At 55.9% G+C, this 18,743-nt stretch overlaps 1 protein-coding gene across 1 annotated transcript; it reads right to left on the bottom strand.

Moving 5' to 3' along the window:
* Nucleotides 1-5,175: 5,175 nt before the first annotated feature.
* Nucleotides 5,176-12,779, bottom strand: LOC116873060 (NUT family member 2G-like). Its single transcript, XM_032866712.1, has 9 exons — nt 12,736-12,779; nt 10,790-11,489; nt 9,778-9,906; nt 9,251-9,390; nt 8,506-8,801; nt 7,665-7,781; nt 7,195-7,317; nt 6,819-7,035; nt 5,176-5,483 (listed from the first exon to the last, which is right to left on the bottom strand). The coding sequence occupies exons 1-9, from the start codon at nt 12,749-12,751 to the stop codon at nt 5,176-5,178; spliced, it is 2,046 nt and encodes a 681-aa protein (XP_032722603.1). The 5' UTR covers nt 12,752-12,779.
* Between the last annotated feature and the right edge of the window lie 5,964 nt (nt 12,780-18,743).

Here is an 18,743-nt window from a genome sequence, read left to right on the forward strand (position 1 = left end):
ATGACACAGGTAGTAAGGGGAACATCTCTCTCGGGGAGCTGGAGCTCCCTGCTGTTCCAGACTCCAGCAAGCTGTACTCAGCTGCTGTCACCCTCCCCAGCATCCCCTCAGACACCTGGGATGGGCTTCCTCAGATCTGGGCCCCAGATCTCCGCTCCTGAGTAGGCAGTCTAGAGTAGGGGTAGAGGGAAGGGGTTAAGTGGAGGAGACAGTGAGCCCGGGAGCAGGGCCTGGAGGGGCACTGGCGGCATCCATGGGGAAAGGGACATGGAAGTTCTGTCACTGGGGATTCCCTGCCCTCCTAGATGGGGCACTGGCACCGGCTGCCAGCTGTCATTGCCAAGTCAACCCCAGACAAGTTACAGAAGTGAAAACAAACTAACAATCAATTACAGGCTTCCTGTTTCCAGTCTGGAGGATAAGGAGCTTGGAAGTCATTACTCCCATCCTCAAAACATGATAAACATTGGAAAAAAACTAAAAATAAACAGCTCTTCTTAGACCCAGCAGAAAACTGAGATCATAGAGCAAACTATGGCCCAGAAAATCAGAGAGACCAGGGGATTGGGAATCCCAGCTTGCACAAGTGTGGCCAGCTGCCAGAGCCAGCCCTGCTGTGGGAGGGTTCACGTGGTAGCTGGTAGCTGGTGGCTAAAGACCTGTGTAGACCAGCTGAGAGTCCACGGCTCTGGAGTCCAGCCCCCGGTGAGGTGGGGGGCACATTTGCACAAGTGTTTCTTCCAGTGGCCTTGTTACGTTCTCAAGCGTAGTTCAGAGAAAACTCCTTCCCACTTCTGGTAGGGCAGATAGTTTCTCCAAACCTATAACTTCTTTTCATCCCTGACTGGGCCTTTCATCCGGGGAAAGTTTTAATTTTTGATGAAGTCCAATTTTTTTCTTTTTTTCTTTTATGGCTGTTGCTTTTGCTGTCGGGTCCAAGAGCTCCTCAACAAGCCTTACCACCCAAAGATGTTCTCCTAGTTTCATTTATACAATGTTCAATGTTTTATATCTTACATTTCAATCTATTAATCATTTTGAGTTATTTTTAAGATTTACTAAAAACGCTATCCTCTTTCCATCATACTGCTTTTCTGCTTCCCAAAAACATAAGTTTGCTGTATCTCTGTGTGACTATTTCTGAATTCTCTGTCCTGTCCGTGGAACCACACAGCTATCCCTCACCAACACCACACTGCCTTATACTATAGCTTTATGTCAAGTCATAATGTCCTCCAATTGTATTCTGCTTTCTCAAAAACAGTGCTAGCTATTCTGGTTCCTTTACCTTTACCTTTCCTTTATACATTTTGGGATAAGCTTGTCTAGGTTGACAAAGGAAGTCTGTGGGCAGTTGACATTTTACTATATACTATCTTCCAATTCATGAATGTGATCTGTCTCTTCATTTATTTAGGTCTTGTTTGGTTCCTTTCATGAGGGTTTTACTCATTTTATCGTACTGATCATCTCTTTAAAAAAATGATATAACCAAATATTTAGCTTTTTGGAATTGTTGTACATGCATTGTGTTTTTAATTTTTGGTTTCCAGTTGTTCATTGTTGGTATTGGGAAATACAATTCATGTTTCTGTGTTGATTTTGTATCCTGAGACACAAGATAGAGTGATCATCATTTTTTTGTAGATTTCTTTGGATTAAGCATTTTCTTGTAGATTTCTTTAAATTTTCTACGTGACCAGTCATGTCATCCATGAATATGGACAATAATACTTCCTTCCTTCTAATTTATTTGTTTTTATTTCTTTTTCTTGCCATACTGTATGGGCCAGCATCTATAGTACTAAGTTGAAAATGAGAGATGAAAGAACATCCTGATCTTGTTTTTGAATTTGAGAGAAAAATGACCATTCTTTCACCATTATGTATGATGTCATCAGTAGGGTTTTTTGTAGATATCCCTTGCTAGGTTGAGGTAGTGCCCTTCTATTCCCAGTTTTATGAGTGTCTAACATGAATGTGTGTTGAGTTTTGTCAAATGCTTTTTCTGCATTAACTGCTATGGCCATGTGGATCTTTTTCTTTAGACTATGAATATGGTGGTTTACACTTCTGATTTTTGAATATTAAATAAGTTTTACACTCTTAGATTAAACTCCATTTAATCATAATGTATTGTCAAAGAAACTCAAAATGGATGAAAGACCTCAATGTGAGACAGAAATCCACCAAAATCCTACAAAAGAACATAGGCAGTAACCTCTTTGACATGGGCCATGCAACTTCTTTCAAAACACATCTCCAAAGGCAAGGGAAACAAAAGCAAAAATGAACTATTGGGACATCATCAAGATAAAAAGCTTCTGCACAGCAAAGGAAACAGTCAACAAAACAAAGAGGCAACCCATGGAATGGGAGAAGATATTTGCAAATGACACTACAGACAAAGGGCTGATAGCCAAGATCTATAAAGAACTTCTCAAACTCAAGACCCAAAAAACAAATAATCAAGTCAAAAAATGGACAGAAGACACGAACATACAAATGACTAACAGACACATGAAAGAATGTTTATCATCATTAGTCATCAGGGAAATTAAAATCAAAACCCCATTGAGGGGCACCAGGGTGGCTCAGTGGGTTGAAATCTCTGCTTTCAGCTGAGGTCATGATCCTGGGTTCCTGGGATTGAGCCCCACATTAGGCTCTCTGCTTGGCGGGGAGCCTGCTTTCCCCCCGCTCTCTCTCTGCCTGCCTCTCTGCCTACTAGTGATTTCTGTCTGTCAAATAAACAAATAAAATCTTTTAAAAAAAATTGAGATAGGGGCGCCTGGGTGGCTCAGTGGGTTAAAGCCTCTGCCTTCGGCTCAGGTCATGATCCCAGGGTCCTGGGATCGAGCCCCGCATCGGGCTCTCTGCTCCGCGGAGGGCCTGCTTCCTCCTCTCTCTCTGCCTGCCTCCCTGCCTGATTGTGATCTCTCTCTCTGTCAAATGAATAAATAAAATCTTTAAAAAAAAAAAATTGAGATACCACCTTACAGCAGTTAGAATGGCAAAAATTAATAAGGCAGGAAACAACGAATGTTGGAGAGGATGTGGAGAAAGGGGAACCCTCTTACACTGTTAGTGGGAATGCAGCCACTTTGGAAAACAGTGTGGAGATTCCTCAAAAAACTAAAACTATTGCTACCCTATGATGCAGTAATGGCATGACTGGGTATTTATCCCAAAGATACAGATGTAGTGATAAGCAGGGCCATATGCACCCCAATGTTCATAGAAGCAGTGTCCACAATAGCCAAACTGTGGAAGGAGCTGAGATGCCCTTCAACAGACAAAAGGATAAAGAAACTGTGGTCCATATATACAATGGAATATTACTCAGCCATCAAAACCATACACTTAAAATGAATGAATTGTATTCTATGTGATGTCTTGATAGAGTTTTTATTTTATAATTGAGCTGGAGCAAACATGTCACAATGCTAACACTGTGTCTACATATCCTCTACACTGCTTTCTATTGCATTTTCCCATTTTTTAATAATGTAGTTGAAACATTCCTAATGACTTTACCCAATTTCACTGAAAAGGAGAATAGCAGTGTGAATGAATGCTGGCCAACTGTGATCTATGAATACCAGTTAGATCACTTCGACTTATGGGGAGGAGACATAAAAGCATCATGGGGGCAGTGGTCAGTGTCCAGGAGTTGGAACCAGAGACCCCATGGGGCAGCAGAGGTAGAATTTTGTGACTAGTGACTCAGAGGCGTTCCTTCCCTGTGTTAGGAAAGAATATGAGAGAACCAGAATCTGATCAGATTCCTGCTAACAGGCTGCACACTGGGATGGACTAATGTAAATAAATTAAGAGCCCTACCAAGTCGGGATCCTTCTGCAATTTGCGTTTGTGGGTGGAAAACATCTGTATGTACAATGTCCAGACACGTTGTACACTTTCACACAACACGCATCCCTGAAACAGGATCCTCAGAATGAACCAACACAAAGTACATTCCAAACACAGACGATAGAATGAGAGAGGGATCTGACTTTCAGAGACCCGGGGAGGATGGCAGAAGGAACCCTCAGACAGCACAGCGTAACCCCAAGATATTTTACGAAAATGAGCACCAAGGGCCCAGGTGTGCACAGGCATACCAGAGGAAACAGGCCCTCAGAACTCAGGGAGTCATGTCTGGGGCCTTCCCAGTGGATGTGCTGGGTGGAGGGGGCCCCTGCCAGCTTGTCTGGGGGAGGGTCCCACCAACAAATACGCCAGGGGGCCGACAAGTGGGGACTATCCAAGCCCAGGCTCTCCAGAGCAGACACTTGAGCAGGAATGGCTCCAGCTCGCCCCACTGTCTGTCTGAACACGCAGCCCCCAAGCTCTTCTTGGCCAGAGCCTCCTATGACACCAGCGTCCGGGGACAGTGGATGATGAATGGAGGTGTGGACACAGGCAGAGCCTGCCCATTATCAGCCGCTGGGCGAGCGCCATGTGTGGGGGCACTGGGGCGCCCTGGCCAGGATCCCACAAAGCTGGCTGCTCTCCTCTTCCCGCCCAGCGCACCGTGGCCTGTGGGACACACGCATCTCTGAATGAAGAACAAACATGCAGGCTCGGAAGGGTGGCCACGGGAGCCCGAGCTTCCCGGGTGCCCTCAGAAGGCACAGCATTGTCATCAGTGGTGACAGGAATGCTCCTCTATCCAAGGGATTCCCCAGAACTCCAGGACCCATTGCTGGATCTTGTCCTAGGGGAGCAGGAGGAGGCTCTGCAGCCAAACCCGCGAGGCTGACTGACAGGGCCACCCCGGTCCCCAGGCCGCCCGGAGCCCACGGTGCTCTCGGGAAAGCGTGAGCCTGGCTTCCTGCAGGCTCTCTGGAGACCCAGCGAGCTGACCGGGACCTGCCCCGCTGGATGGCGCAGAGCACAGCTGGGCCTGCTCTGGGTGAGCACCGGGACTTCCCCAGGGGCCTGGATGACCTGGTCCTCACCGCAGATTCGTGCTCACTTCCTGGGAGCTCCCTCCTGATTTGGCCCTGCCACACCGTCCCCGCAAGCTGTCACCTCTCCTAAGTGTTTCTGTGGCGAGGAAGGTTGGCTGCCATAAAAATCTGAAACGTTTCTCCACTTAATTTCCTTCCTGCTGCACAGACCTTTTATTTTCCAAGGAAAAGAGGCAAATCTTCGCGGATGTCATTAGCATCAAGCGCCCACTGGGCGCACACCATGGACAGGGACACGGCGGGGTGACAGGCACGGGGGCGGCCTCTGTTTGGGTCTGGTTGGGCCCCTGAGCCCCTTCCTCTCTGTGAGGCCCAGCTGGACAGGGAGGGGCAGCCGCTGGGGAGTGTGACCAAGAGGAAACCTCTGCTTCAGGAAGGGGCAGGAGGGTGGGGAGCACTCCAGAGCCGCCTGCCTGGAGAGGCAGGAGCCCCTGTGGGGTGGCCTGCGGATTCTCTGCAGCAGGATGAGGACGCCGGCATGAGTTCCTTTCTTCACCAAACTCTTTGCTGGGGTCGGGAGGAGGGAAGCAGAGGGCCAGGTGTCCCTTGGACCTGGATGGCCTTGGCCCCATCCTGCTTGCAGGAACAGCACATCTGGGAGTGCTGAGACTGTAGGGGCCTCACCAAACCCGGAAAAGGCACCAGAATCTAGAACCTGGAGAGGAGGCCTTGTCTGGGAAGGAGGTGGGTGAGGGCCTGAGTGCTGGCTCCTGGGATCAGAGCATCTGGGTGGGACAGGGGTAGGGGCTGGAAGGGACCAGCACTCCCAGTGAGGGGAGGTGGGCGGACTGGGAGGTGCAGGGCAGTTGTGGGGGGCAGCAGGGTCACCTCCCTGCATGGTTGGAGAAGATGGCCCTGTCCAGAAATCCCGCCACGGGACGTGCCGCCTGCACCACAGCTGTGGTTCCTGCGTGCACACCGTGGCCAATGTCCCCATCGGCCCTCATCCGTGCCCCGTGTCTGTCCTCACTGGGATTGGGAGGATCCCCCACTGGCCCTCCTATTTCGGTGATCCCACTGGGACCAGAAGACACTCCTGCTACCACGAGCCCGAGGCCCAGAGCCCGTGGCCCAGAGCCCGTCTGCTCAGGCCCCGCACAGGGAGCCCTGCAGGAGCTGAGGACCACCTGCCCGGTCGGACCCGTGGCGGAAGCTTTGGGGAGGCAGAGGGCGCTCCGGAAGATGGGGCTGTCTGCGGACTTCATTCTCAAAAACGGTCGTGGTGCAGAGGGCTCCCCATCCCTGGACGTTCAGGGATCCGGATGGTGACGGGAGCCCCAGGAAGCCCCTCTCGGGCCCTTCCATCCCGTGGGGAACCCTCTCCCGGCAGCCGCCCACACACCAGTACGAAGACAGTGGCCCAGAGCGTTAACCACAAAACTAACTTTATTCCCCATTTACACACGGTGCCCCAGTGGGCTGCTGCCACCCCGCCCCCACAGTCATGACCCCCCTTCCCTCCCTCCCTCCCTCCCTCCCTCCCACAACCAGGATCAGCACCAGGACGAGAAGGACCCCCTAGGCTCCTTGGGGGGCCCCGGGGTGTGCCAGCCCTGGAGGGCAGGCCCACTTCTCCCTACTGGCTGCAGTGACGCTTCCTTCTCCTCCCTGTGACCAAGGAGTCACACCTTCTCTTTGCAGGCTGTGAGGGGTGAACCAGCCCCACAGCCAAGGCCGGCCTCCCAGACACCCTGAGGTTGGCCCCAGGCAGGGGCGTCTTCGCCACAGAGGCAGGACCCTCCCACAGAGCCCGCTTCCTGGACTTAGTAGCTGGGGGGGTGGCCGGGCCGAGGCCTATTCTCTGAGGAGAGGGGGCCCGTGGAGCCCCCCGTGGCCCCCAACCGCCAGGGCTGGGGATCACTGAGGCAGGAGCGGGACTCTGGGAGAGCCCCCAGGGCAGCAGGCTGTGCTGAGAGGCCAGGAGGAAGGCCAGGCTGGGGAGCTCCTCCTCGTCCTCACTGGACACATCTGCCAGCCCTCGAGTGTCCCTAGCAAGAGGGGCCTCTCTGAGAACCGGGGCATCCCTGGGGCCCAGTCCAGGGTAGGCGCACCCTTGACCCTGGGGAGGGGAGGGGACCCGTCCGGCCCTGGGTGCAGGGGACTCCTGTCGTCCGGGAGAGAGAGCAAAGGCTCTGGGCCCCGACAGGTGTGTCTGTGCTCGGCCGTGCCTCTGAAGGTCCTGGCCGTCAGTGTCTGCTGGGCAGGCTTTGTCGCTGACCCTCAGCCCCTTCCCGGGACCGGTCTCGTGCTCAGGAGTGGGGCCCGACCGGGCTGCGCAGAGACGTGGGGGTGCCTGCACACCCTCCTCCGTATTCAAGGCCATCAGTCGTTTCTCCACCAGCTGAGGAAGGAGGTGACAGTGACTGGCCAGCATAGGCCCGTGAGATGGGGGGATGGGACGGTGGCACTGGGAGAGGAAGGGAGGGTGACCCACGAGGCTGTGGCTCTGCTGTCATCCCCCTGAGTTCCTCCCTCCCTCCCTTCCCAGGCTCCCCATCTTCCACTTCCCATTCTCGGCTCTGTGCCCACCCCAGTGCTGTGATTCGCAAGAAGCAAAGGGGGGACTTTGTGGGTCTTTGTTTTGGAGTCCCCTCCTCGGGCTCACCTGGGACCCCACTCCCTTCCCTGCATCGCCTGGGTCCCCTCCATCCCCCAGCTTGCCTGGAACCCGTCCTTCCCCTGGCTCACCTCTGCAAGGCTGAGTCCTTCCTCCTGCTCCAGTTTCTCGGCCAGGGCCAGGAGGTCCAGCTGTGGTTCCGAGGACAGCAGCTCCGCCAGGAAGCAGGGGTGGATGACTGCCTCCACCTGGGACAGAGGAAAGAGGCTGGGGCCATATTTGGCAGGGAGCTCCCTGTGAGCCAGGAGGGTCTGCAGGAAATGTGGAAAAGTGAAGACTCACCCATCCTTCTCCAGATGGTGGGAGAAGTTTTAACGTTACAGTCACTGGCCCTTCTCTCTCTCTCTCTCTCTCTCTCACACACACACACACGCACACACACACGCATGCACATGTGCAGACACACAGACATTCACACATATGTGTACACAGAGAGACAAAACCTGGGCATGCACACACACACACACACACACACAAACACCCCCAAAACATATGTGCACTCTCGGAGACACAAAGGACATACCCCTAGGCAGACACACACGTGAGCAGACACACAGGACCACATGCAGACATACACAAAGACATCCACACAAGGCACAAATACACACACACATGCCTCTACGCACACACACACGGGTATGCACATGTACAAATACACACGTACCCACGAACACGATGCTTGGGCATGTGTGCACACACACGTCCATGTGCGTACGCACGCCTGCACGCACAGAAGTATACAGACATGCCTGCATGCACACAGGCAAATACACAAGTATGCACACACACATGCACACACAGCCCAGGAACAAGGAAAGAGCTTAATGCCAAAGGCCTGAGCTCAGCCCCGATCTGGGCGTTGGAGTGCCAATCCCTGGAATCTTCCAGACACCAGGCTGCGGGCCAGCGCACCTTGGTGATGAAGTCTTCCTGGGAACACAGCTCGTCAATGTAGCTCAGGAGACCCGGGTCCGGGTAGGTCGCGGCCTCATCCTGCTGTGGCTCCTTTCCATCCTCTCCCCATTCACCTGCCGGGCCCCCCGGGGCCGAGTGGCCAGGCCCCAGCAGCCCCTCCATGATGTCCACGTACTCTCTCACAGCCTCTGGAGGGATCTCCTTGGGCGCCTTGCTCTCCGGGCGCCGCGGGGGTCTGCGTGGCTGCTGGCGGGAGGGCTGGGCCCTGGAACCCGCCTTCCTGGGAACGCACGCTGAGGCAGAGCGGGAAGGAGGGAGGAGGCGTGAGGGGCTCCGGCAGAGCATCGGGAGGGCAGAGTTTGGGGGACGCTGATGTCCCTGGGGGCTGGGTCAGGGCCACCGGAAGCTATGGGCACCGTGGGACTGACAGAGCGGGGAGGAGGAGCGTCTCACAGCCAGCCACGTGAGCAAGGGCGGACCCACCGATCCTCCAAGGGTCTCCCCACAGCCCACTTCCCAGGCAGACTTTGTGCCGGGTCCTCTGACAGGCGTGGGGAGAGGAGTCAAGAAATTCACTAGGTCAATACCCGTCCTGACAAAGGGCAGCTGAGACCCCCGGCTGCTCTGGTCAAAGGCCAGACAATGTCCCCTTGTGGGAGCAGACACGACACAGGGACAGTGGCCTTCCCTCGGCCCCCACTGCCACGGTCCACCAGCTGTCATGGGAATGCGGGGGCCTTACCTGGCTGCGGGCCCGCTTCCGCGGCTGGGGGCCCCCGCCGTTCAGGCTTCGGGGGTGCTGGGGGAGGCATGCCCTGGGCCACCTTCACCCACTGTAACTTCTGCATCTGCATCTCCTCCTCCATCTCAAACTCCATGAACCTGGGGGTGAGGAGGCCCAGGCCGCACTGAGGACGGGGCCCGGCCCTGGAGCCAGCAAGGCCAGCAGCAGGTTGAGGGACCGGGAGAGGCAGGGCCTTGGAGGGACGGCCGTGGCCCCGGCCACCAAGGAGGCAGCAGGCGGGCTGTCCGGCCCATCGCCTCCACAACCCCCTCGGAGGGAGTCCGACCCCAGGCGAGGCGGCCTCAGGTTCCCCAACCCCGTCCTGAGACCTTCTGGTGGAGGCAGCGGTGGGTCCAGAGCAAGGGAGGGTGGAACCGCCAGGGAGGTGGGGAGGGCGGCCCTCTGGGACAAGCGAGCATCAGCACAGCCAGACCCTGCCCCCGGCCCACTCGCCCAGCAGCCCCGGGCCAGAGACCCTGACTCACTTTCCCGCCATCTCGTAGTAGATCAAGCGGTCAAAGTTGCTTCTGCTCTGCCACTCCTGCACGGCCCGCCACACTCCCTCTTCCAGCGTCATCGTGGGCTTCAGGCGCGCCAGGGACCGCAGCACCGGGCTGTAAGCCGTCGGGGTCAGGGGCCGGCTGCAGTCCGGTCACCCCCAGCCTTCCCCGGGTCCTCTGGAGCCCGTGTCCCCCACCCAGCATGACCGAGTGCTGGCAGGTGACAGGGGGTGCCGGGGTGTGCAAATCAACCTTCTCAACCACCACGGTCACCGCCTCCCACCACACCAGCCCTGGGCCCTGGGCTCCAGGCTGACTGTCCACTGACAGGAGCAGGGACGTGGTGGCCTGGCAAGTCAGTCCTTCTGGACTCTGCCTCTCGTAATAATACTCGCGGACATTAAGGTGCCCAGCAATGAGTCCGGCCTCTGCAGGAAGTGCCATCACCCCGTGTTCGGGAGGGACCCCAGATGCCATGGTCGGGCCTGCCTGGTCAGAGCTCTGCAGGAAGGATCCCACACCCTCACCCCTACACCACCTCTGCTCCCTCCCCTCCCGTTCTGAGGGATCCTCTGGGACAGCGAGGGTGGGGCCCGCACAGGACCTCTGCGGGCCCTGCAAGTCCCAAGCCTCCTCTGCTGGGCTGGTCCCCTGGCCGTGAGATGCCCCAGGCCCATGTTCCCAGGAGACAGGGTGACAGAAAGCGCGGCACCCAAACCACAGCCCCTCCTCTGACACCTGGACCCTCTCTGCCTGTGAGTCCCCAGCGAATGTCACCGTGATGTCTCCGGAAGGTACAGGTTGGCTGGACAACCCCCCCCCACCACCCCAGTGTCAGTTGAGATGCGTGACTGAAAGGTGTCCTGGACCAGAACGTGCCTTCCTAGAGCAGGGACCCGGCCGCAGCCCTTCTTCCCAGCGGCCCTAGATCACCGCCCTGTGTGCGCGCCCCAAGGTGGGCTTGCGTGAGGGCTGCAGGAGAGCAGAGGCCACTCACATGAGAAAGCAGGAGAGAGCTTCTGCGTCCGGGCTCTGCGGGAGGTGCCTCCGGGCCAGCGACTTGAAGCGCTGCCAGCGCCGGAAGTTCTCGTAAACACTCTTGGGGTTACAGGAGTCCTCGGGCGAGGCCGTGGTCCGGCTCCTGGAAGCTCCGTGAGGCTGTGGCCTGGCGTTGACTGGGGGCACGACGGTGGTCAGCTGCGCGACTGGGGGCTGAGCCGGAGGTGGAAGGCTTGGGGCCAAGCCTCCCTTGCCAGCCTGGGAGCCCCCATGGGCCGAGGCAGGCATGCTGGTCTCCACCGCAGAGGCTGTCACAAAGAGGGGTGCGGGACACGCAGCACCCCCACAGAGGGCCCCTGGACCACTCCAGCTGAGGGGGGCCTGAGTGAGGACGATGGTCTGAGTCTGGGGGGTCACTGAGCACCCCTGTTCTGACCGGACCTGCACAATGACATTGCAGGTCCCAGTCCCATTGGGGCCAAGGCCAGCCTCTCCTGCCACCAGCGGAGTCCTGGAGAAAGCTGGCAGCACCAGGGGGCCACCAGAAGGGAATGGCGGGGTCATGAGGGGCGGCGGGTGCTGCCCCCAGAGTGGCCGGTGAGGGGCGCCGGCCGTGGGTGCGGGGAAGGGCCGTGCCATGAAAGCAGACAGGGAGGCTCCTGGGTCCGTGGCCACATGGGGTCCCAGCACTGCAGATGCTGTGGACAGAAGGAAAGGGCCGGATGGGGTCAGAGAACCCGCAGCCGGGAGGGAGGACCCGGGGCCCCCTTAGCCCCGGGGAGCAGAGCAGTGGATCCCGTGGCATCGCGTGAGGGACATCACGGGAAAAGGTGCAGTTTGCCAGTGTCCGAGAGTGATTTCCATGCTCTGGCCTCCCGCAGGGAACTCGCGCCCCCGCCCCTCCCACCGACATCCTGTCTGCACAGGCGGTTGGGCCCGCTCTGCCTCTGAGAACCACCCACGGACCCCCAGACACGACTCTCCAGCCTCACGGGCTGCCTCCCAAGACGTGGGCCTGGCTGGACCCCTGACCTGTGGGAAATGGCCTCAGCAGGCTCCCTGGCAGCTGGGGACCTTCTGCAAGGTCCATCCTAGGCACCTGCAGGGCCTCTGGGAACAGACAGCGTCTGAACCATTCCGGCCCCTCTCCCGCCAGCCTTCCCGCTCCCGACACCCCCTGGGAATCCCACCCTCTCCTTCCCGGCCCAGCACAACCGGACAAGAACGCTTGACCTGGATCTCTGCCAGGAAAGCTCCCCCCAAACCTGCGGTAAGGCCGTCTCAGAACCATCCACACACCCCGGGCACAGGGCCAGGGTCAGCAGCCCAGAAAACAGGACAAGAGGAAGCAGGTGGGAACTGCGTTTCCTCGAGAGGGAGAGCGACCCAGAGCAGCTGAGGAACCCCAGCCCTACCTTGAGGCCTCCTGGCGCCCCGACCCTGCTGAATCCAAGACAAGGCCTACGTGGCCTGGGGACACGTGGGCTCAGAGTGACCACCGGCCCAGGTCTCGGGGAGGACATGTCATTGCACACTCGGCTGCACACAGCCCCATGGAACGACGTTCTGGCTAAGACCGCCTCTCCCCATGCCCCGGCCTGCGCCGCCGGCATGACACACTCCCACCTCTCCCTGCAAACTGCCCAAGGAGGCGTGTGCCCCCGGAGAGAACCGGCGAGACTGCCGCCATCCTTTCTCCACTCATAGGGCGTTTCCCCCGACAGGGCCTGACCCACCTCCAAGGAGCCCCCTCCCCAAGGTCCTTGCAGGTTTCTGCAGACTCCCAGCCTCTCAGCCCCCAGGCCAGCTGTCCTTGGGGGTCCAGTGCGCTCCCTTCCTCTACCTAACCCCACCGAAGTGCCCCTGGCCGGCGTCACATTTGAATCCCAAGGACTTCAGGGGTGGCCTGGGCCCTGACACGTCCAACCCAAGCCAAAGGCTCACCTCCTTGTAAAGCCATCCCCACAGGCAGAGGATGCCGCCGCCTGGCAGCCTCCACACTGAGGAAAGTCAGGTCCGGGCCCCACACGGTGAGCTGCTCCAGGAGACACTCAGGACCCAAGCCAAGGACGGAAAAGTTTGAATCTAAACAGGGCGAGAATGCAGGACTTCATGACATTCTGTGGCGGGGGAGGGGCGGAGGGCCCCTGCCCTGGCTGGGGGTGGGGAGACATTCCATGAGTCAGGCTCTGGCAGGTGGGCCAGAACCCCAGGCTCCTTTCGAACGATGCAGGGGCAGCACAATTGGGGCGCGCGCCTTTCCAGGCAGTTCAGACACTGTTTTCCAGATTCACCGCACCAAGGTGTGACCCGGTGCTCCTTTGGCTCGATTTTGTATCCAGAGACCTCGGTTTGTGTCCCTCCACCCGCTCTGCTTCCTACCTGGCTCTTGACTCATTCAACAGGGGCTGCGCAGGGGCACCTCTTCCTCTCACCTCTTACTCCTGGCAACCCGGCCCCTTTCTCCCAGGAACCCAGTGTTACCTGTGTCTTTTAGATCTTTAGAGAGATGCATTGTGCCTCAAAAAGTCAATGTACGCTCTTCGTTTCTTGAAGAATGAAAGCATATTTCTCTCCGGTTGAAGGCTGATAGAGGTCCCCAAATGTGTGTGGATATGCACAGTGATTGTTCTTGTCCTGATAATGTGGCTCCTCTCCTCTTTTCTGGAGGCTAGATTCCCAGAAGAAGTGCTACAGTCCTCTAAAATTCGAAGGGCCCCATCGAATGGGGTGGCCAATTTTAGCAAATAACAATAATGGACACTCAATTAAATTAGGATCGCAGATAAACATGGAATCAGCGTTTACAAGAATTGTGTCCCATGCAATATTTGAGATACACTTTTCATGCAGATCTTTCCCCCCCTTTATCTAATTTTGCATTTAGGTGGGATTCTGTATTTTATCTGGCATCTCTACCAAAAATATGTAACGTATCCAGTTGTTATTAGTCACTTACCTGTGAGAAAAAGATCTTGGATATGAACACTCCAGAGTGCTATCTTGGCTTCACTGCAAAGCTCATTTGTGTACACACACACACACACACACACACACACAGAGTGTCCGCAGGCTCTTTGAATGATTTGGAATTTGGAAGAGCCATCATATATCACTGAGTGTCTAGGCTTAGTGGGGGTGAGGACAGAAAGAAGGCATAGGAGATCTTCCCCTTTCTTACTTCGAAGGGGCATAGAAAGACCCGATACCCTTGGTTTTTTGAGCTGTTACAATCACTGCTCATGAAATGGATGTGCCCCTTGAGACAAAGCCTCCCGGGGTATCCACTCCTATCCATTTCCCACTCACACAACCAGCTTCCTCTAAGGGCTGGCCGGCCACTCTGAGCCTGGAAGCCCTGCTCTGGGCTTGCAAATGGTAGACCCTCGTTCTTTGGAATCCAGGCTCACACTGAATGTGGTCCCACGTACGTGGGAATCATGGTAGCACCCCTTTAAAATCTCATTGTCTCTTATCTTCATGGTTCACGTCAATGTCAGTTTATTGGGAACACAATGATGCGAAGGAGCATTGGTGTTTTCTTTGTGAGAAGAGAGGACTGTTAGGAAATGGGCCAAGGGTGATGAGGGCTGAGAACTTCAGAGGCTGAAGCCAGATGTCTCGGGAGACAAGCCTCATTCCCACCGCCATGACGGCAGAGTTCCTACGACAGCAGGGTGTTGGGGAAGGAAAGGGAGCTTTAGAAGGATGGCTCCACTCTGAACTGGCACTGAACAAGAACTCCTTTTGGCTAAGGCGCTGAAACAGTTCTCGCCTCCCTCCACCCTCCTCAAAGGAAAGGTGACTCCAAAGACCACTGTTGTGTGAAAAGGAACCTGGGGCCATTTTCAAGGGGAAGGGCCATGGACCGTGAGCCCAGGGCCTGGGCTTCTTCTCCCCCTCACCCCGTGTTACAGTTGTGAAAAAAGTCACTTCTCAATTCCTGCCGCATTTCCTCATGATTTTAAGTGTTCTCCCAACACACCCCGTGACTAGGTCTAGGTAATATTTATAGGGAATACTTCAGGAGCGTCCCACCAGCCACCTGAAGGAAGGGAGCTGCATGGTGTGGCCCTAGGGGACACTTCCCAGGCCTTTCACCCTATGCAGCCCTCACGTGGCCCTCCACACACACCCCTGCCTGTTCTCTCCCGCAGCTGCTCCACGCACGCTTCCTTGATCTTAGCTGGGGACATGAGCTGAGAGCAATTCAAGCAAATCTCAGTGAACTTAATTTCAGAGATCCGTGTCGGGGACTGGAAAAGGAAACAACTTGGAGACATTTCTCAGGCCTTGAGCTTTTATCTTGGGAAGCCTGAAATGATTTTCAGCCGACTTCCCATTAGAGAGATGCCGAGGCAAACTGCTGCACCTGGCGAAAGCACTTCCTTCCTGCTTCCTGCCCTTGTCCTGTCATTCCATCAAGTTGCCACCAGATTCTCACTCGTGGCTCAGATGTAGGATCTGAAGGAGCCTTCTCGGGGCCACTGATACAAAAGTGGCACTGTGGAAAAAGGATCTCGTCTCAATTCTGCAACCATTTCTGTACTGCTTCAAAATCCTACAGCCCAGAAGCAGATGGAATCAAATTCGCCCAAATGCAATTTGGGAAGACCGGTCGTGGAAGGCACCACCAGAAATCCTTCCCGTGCTGGTCTCTGAGCATGCCTATAGTGACTGCTGAGAGAGAGCCATCTCTGGACAGGGCTCACAGGTCTGCGAAGCGCCATGACCTCCACCCAGTCAGAGGACACTGGCAGAAGGCGAGACAGCAGGCTTGTGTGCTGTGGAGTCTTCTTCCCGTGCACTTGGAGGTGAGCCGTGCGAGGCTCCCGAGGTCCGCGGTGCCCGGAAACAGCCCTCCTCTGGCAACGGACTGGAAAGAGATGGGATGATTGAAGCTTCTTCCAAAAATGTCACACAAAGTCAGGGCAATCCGTTGCATCCTTTTTTCGCGCGCACTGAAGATCTTCGATATTCCAGAAGAGGAGGGAGGGCAGAGTAAAACTGCGGCCATGCCGCCTGCTAGGTCACCTGAAACAGGCGTGTGCCGACCCAAGGCGGAAGACGAGCCTTGCGAGGAAAGCTGTGTGGACCACGCTCACAGTCACTGAGCAGCTCCGCCAAGAAACCTGTTGTGTACAGGCTGTGCCCCGGGGAAAGTCTGGGAATGGAGTCAGGGCACATCGCGTCGAGTGTTCCCCGGGTCTGAATTCTCCGCCAGAACTGTGCTTCCATGGAACCTTGCGGGGCTCAGGGGTTCAGCCGGGCGCAGAGGGCGCCGAAAGGCGGGAAAGAGCAGCAGACGCGCAGTCCGGACGGAGGTGGCCGCCCGCGGGGCCCTCGGGCTTCGGAGGCACCTGTCCCAGGTCGTTCGCAAGGTCGCGTCTGAGGCCAGGGAGGGTACATCTGCGATGTTAGGGCCGTGAGCGCTCACTTCCCACGCGCTGGCTAGAAGGCAGGAGGACCACAAAGAGTGCGGGAGGGTAGTCGTCCCCGTGCAGCCCCCGGCTCCTGGACCTATGCCTTCAGGTCTCTCTGGCACGATTCTCAGGTCCGGCTTTAGCTTACCCCGCGCGCGCCCACGCACGCGCAGGCCCACGCACGCGCACGCGCACACCTCCCCAGGGGCGGGGCTGAAAGTCTCCCGGACCGCCCCCTGCAACGGCTCCCAGCGTCTGTTGAGGCTGCCCGCCGGAGAAAGCGCGCCTGCGCGGGCTCGGGGGCGGGGGTCCCTAACGGTCCTCTGGCTGAGGGCGGGGCCGTGCGTGGCCGCCTCGTGCTTGCGTGAGGTAGGCTTGAAGATGAAGGCGCGCGCTCCCGGGCGTGCAGGGGTGGCGGCCCGCGGTCTGTGGCGTTCTTGCTTCGCGTTGTGTGAGCCCTTGAGGTGTGGCCCGCGGGGACTGGAGACATGGCCGTCGCTTTCTGCGGCTTTGGCTTTATGTTGAGGTGCCTCGCACGGTCCCTCGGGCGGGTTGTTTGCACCCTGACCTTGTAGGGGTGAGGTCGGTTCCTGGGATTCGGTGGCCGGTACTTTGGGGCCACGGGCCTGGGCTCCGCGCTGGGTGACTGGCGTCACGGGGGGCCCGCGGGTTTCGGGTCAGTGCTCGGGTCCCTGGGGTTTGGGGTGTAGGTTATGGAGGGTCTGAGGGTTTGGGGTCCGCGCTCGAGGGTCTAGAATTCAGAGGGTCTAAGGGATTGGGGTCCGCGAGCCGGAGTCTGGGGTCCCGAGAGGCCCACGGGTCTGGGGTCGTTTCTTGGGTCCCCGGGGTCTGGGGTTCGGGGTCTGCGCTTGTGGGTCTCAGGTACCAGGGACCCGAGGGTCTGGTGTCCTGGGCGGCCTGTGGGTTCCCCTTCAGCTGCCAGCTGTAGTGGTCCTTGGGGCCTGGTGCGGTGGGCGGGAGGCCCTGGGGGCGGGTCCGCGGGGAGGAGCGGTAGTGGTTCCAGGTGTGATGGTGCGGGGCCACGGGGGGAGTGGAGCACAGGTGGGGCTTGGAGGGTCTTGTTAGGTCCGAGTCGGTAGGTATATTCTGATGTGTGGTATTTGTGAAAAAGGGGCGGTGAAGCTTTTGTGTGTGCGAGTGAGCTGAGTGTGGTTAGGAGGTCAGGGTCCATACAAAGTCAAGGAGTTGGTGGTTAGGGGTTTGTAATTCGGTGTTGAGTGGAATATGATACGTGTGGCTTTCCCCCCATGACTTGGGGAACCGTGTGAGTAAGAGCAGATTTGAAAGCATTATGTGCATGTGGGTAGGGGCATGCTTGGGAAAGTGTGCATTCGTTTAGGTAGACAGCGCTTGGTTTTTATATACGGGCATTGCAGGAGGATCATTGGTGTATCAGAGCATGTTGGATGGTTCTGTGTATCTTTTTCCGATTGGCAGTAGTCCTGTTTGTCTTGGTGTGTTGAGGGTAAGTCTGTGAATTGTTTTATGGCACTGGTGGGTGTTTTATATGTGTGATACGGGTTTTGTATGACTATTGTGCAAGATGGAAGAGTTGATTCTGTATGAGAATTTGGGACTGTGAGGTTATGTATGTAGAGGTGGTGTGGCATATGTGTATGTGAAACGGTGTGGGTGATAAATTTGCATAGTTGTAGCATACTGGGTTATTTTAGGTATATTTTGGGCTTGTGGAGAGATGTGTGTGTGTTGAGTTTGTGTGTGTATCAGGGACCATGGTTATTTGGAGGAATATTTGCTGGGGCCGTGTGTTTGTATTTTTCAGTAGGGGCCATTAAGCTTGTGTATTTTGGAAAGTGAGCATGTACGTGTCTGATGGGGAGATGGGGCTCAGTGTTCATACAGGAGAGTTGGAGAATTGTATTTCTCTGTATTAGAGGTATGTGATATGATTATTAGTATTTGCAGGTGTGAAAGCTGGCTGCTACTCACTACAGATAGTTTGGGATTTGGAAGTTGTTTCATGTATGGATTGTGAGGGATGTTTCTTTGTGTCGTGTGTGTGTGTGTGTGTGTGTGTGTGTGTATGTATACATATATATACACATTTGTGTATATCTACTGGTTTGTGTAAATATCCAGCACCAACTGCATGAATTATCAAGTTTGTTCATAAGGTTTGAAGTTAGGACTATTCAGAGTGTGTTTCTTTGGGTAGTGCTACTCTGTGTCTGAATGTGTTTGGTAGTAGATAGTAGAAGGTGATCTCTATATTCAGGATGAGGATAGAAATGTGTGTGTGTGTGTGTGTGTTAGGAGATCTATATGTATTCGTGTATGTATATTTGTATATATATGCACATATGTACAGATATATGTAGTGTTTTGTGTATGTATCTGGGGTGGGAGTTGATTCCCTACTTGGCGTACAGTGAATTGTGTGCACATACTTATATGAGAGGGGATGTGGTGCACTGGAACTGGCTTGTACTAACTTGGGATGGTCAGTGGTGCATCTCTTTTCCTAGTTCTGTGTTTAATGACTTTAGG

Source organism: Lontra canadensis, unplaced genomic scaffold (genome assembly GCF_010015895.1).
Source record: "Lontra canadensis isolate GAN:19392208 unplaced genomic scaffold, GSC_riverotter_1.0 scaffold31, whole genome shotgun sequence".
In the NCBI taxonomy this organism is placed as follows: Eukaryota; Metazoa; Chordata; class Mammalia; order Carnivora; family Mustelidae; genus Lontra; species Lontra canadensis.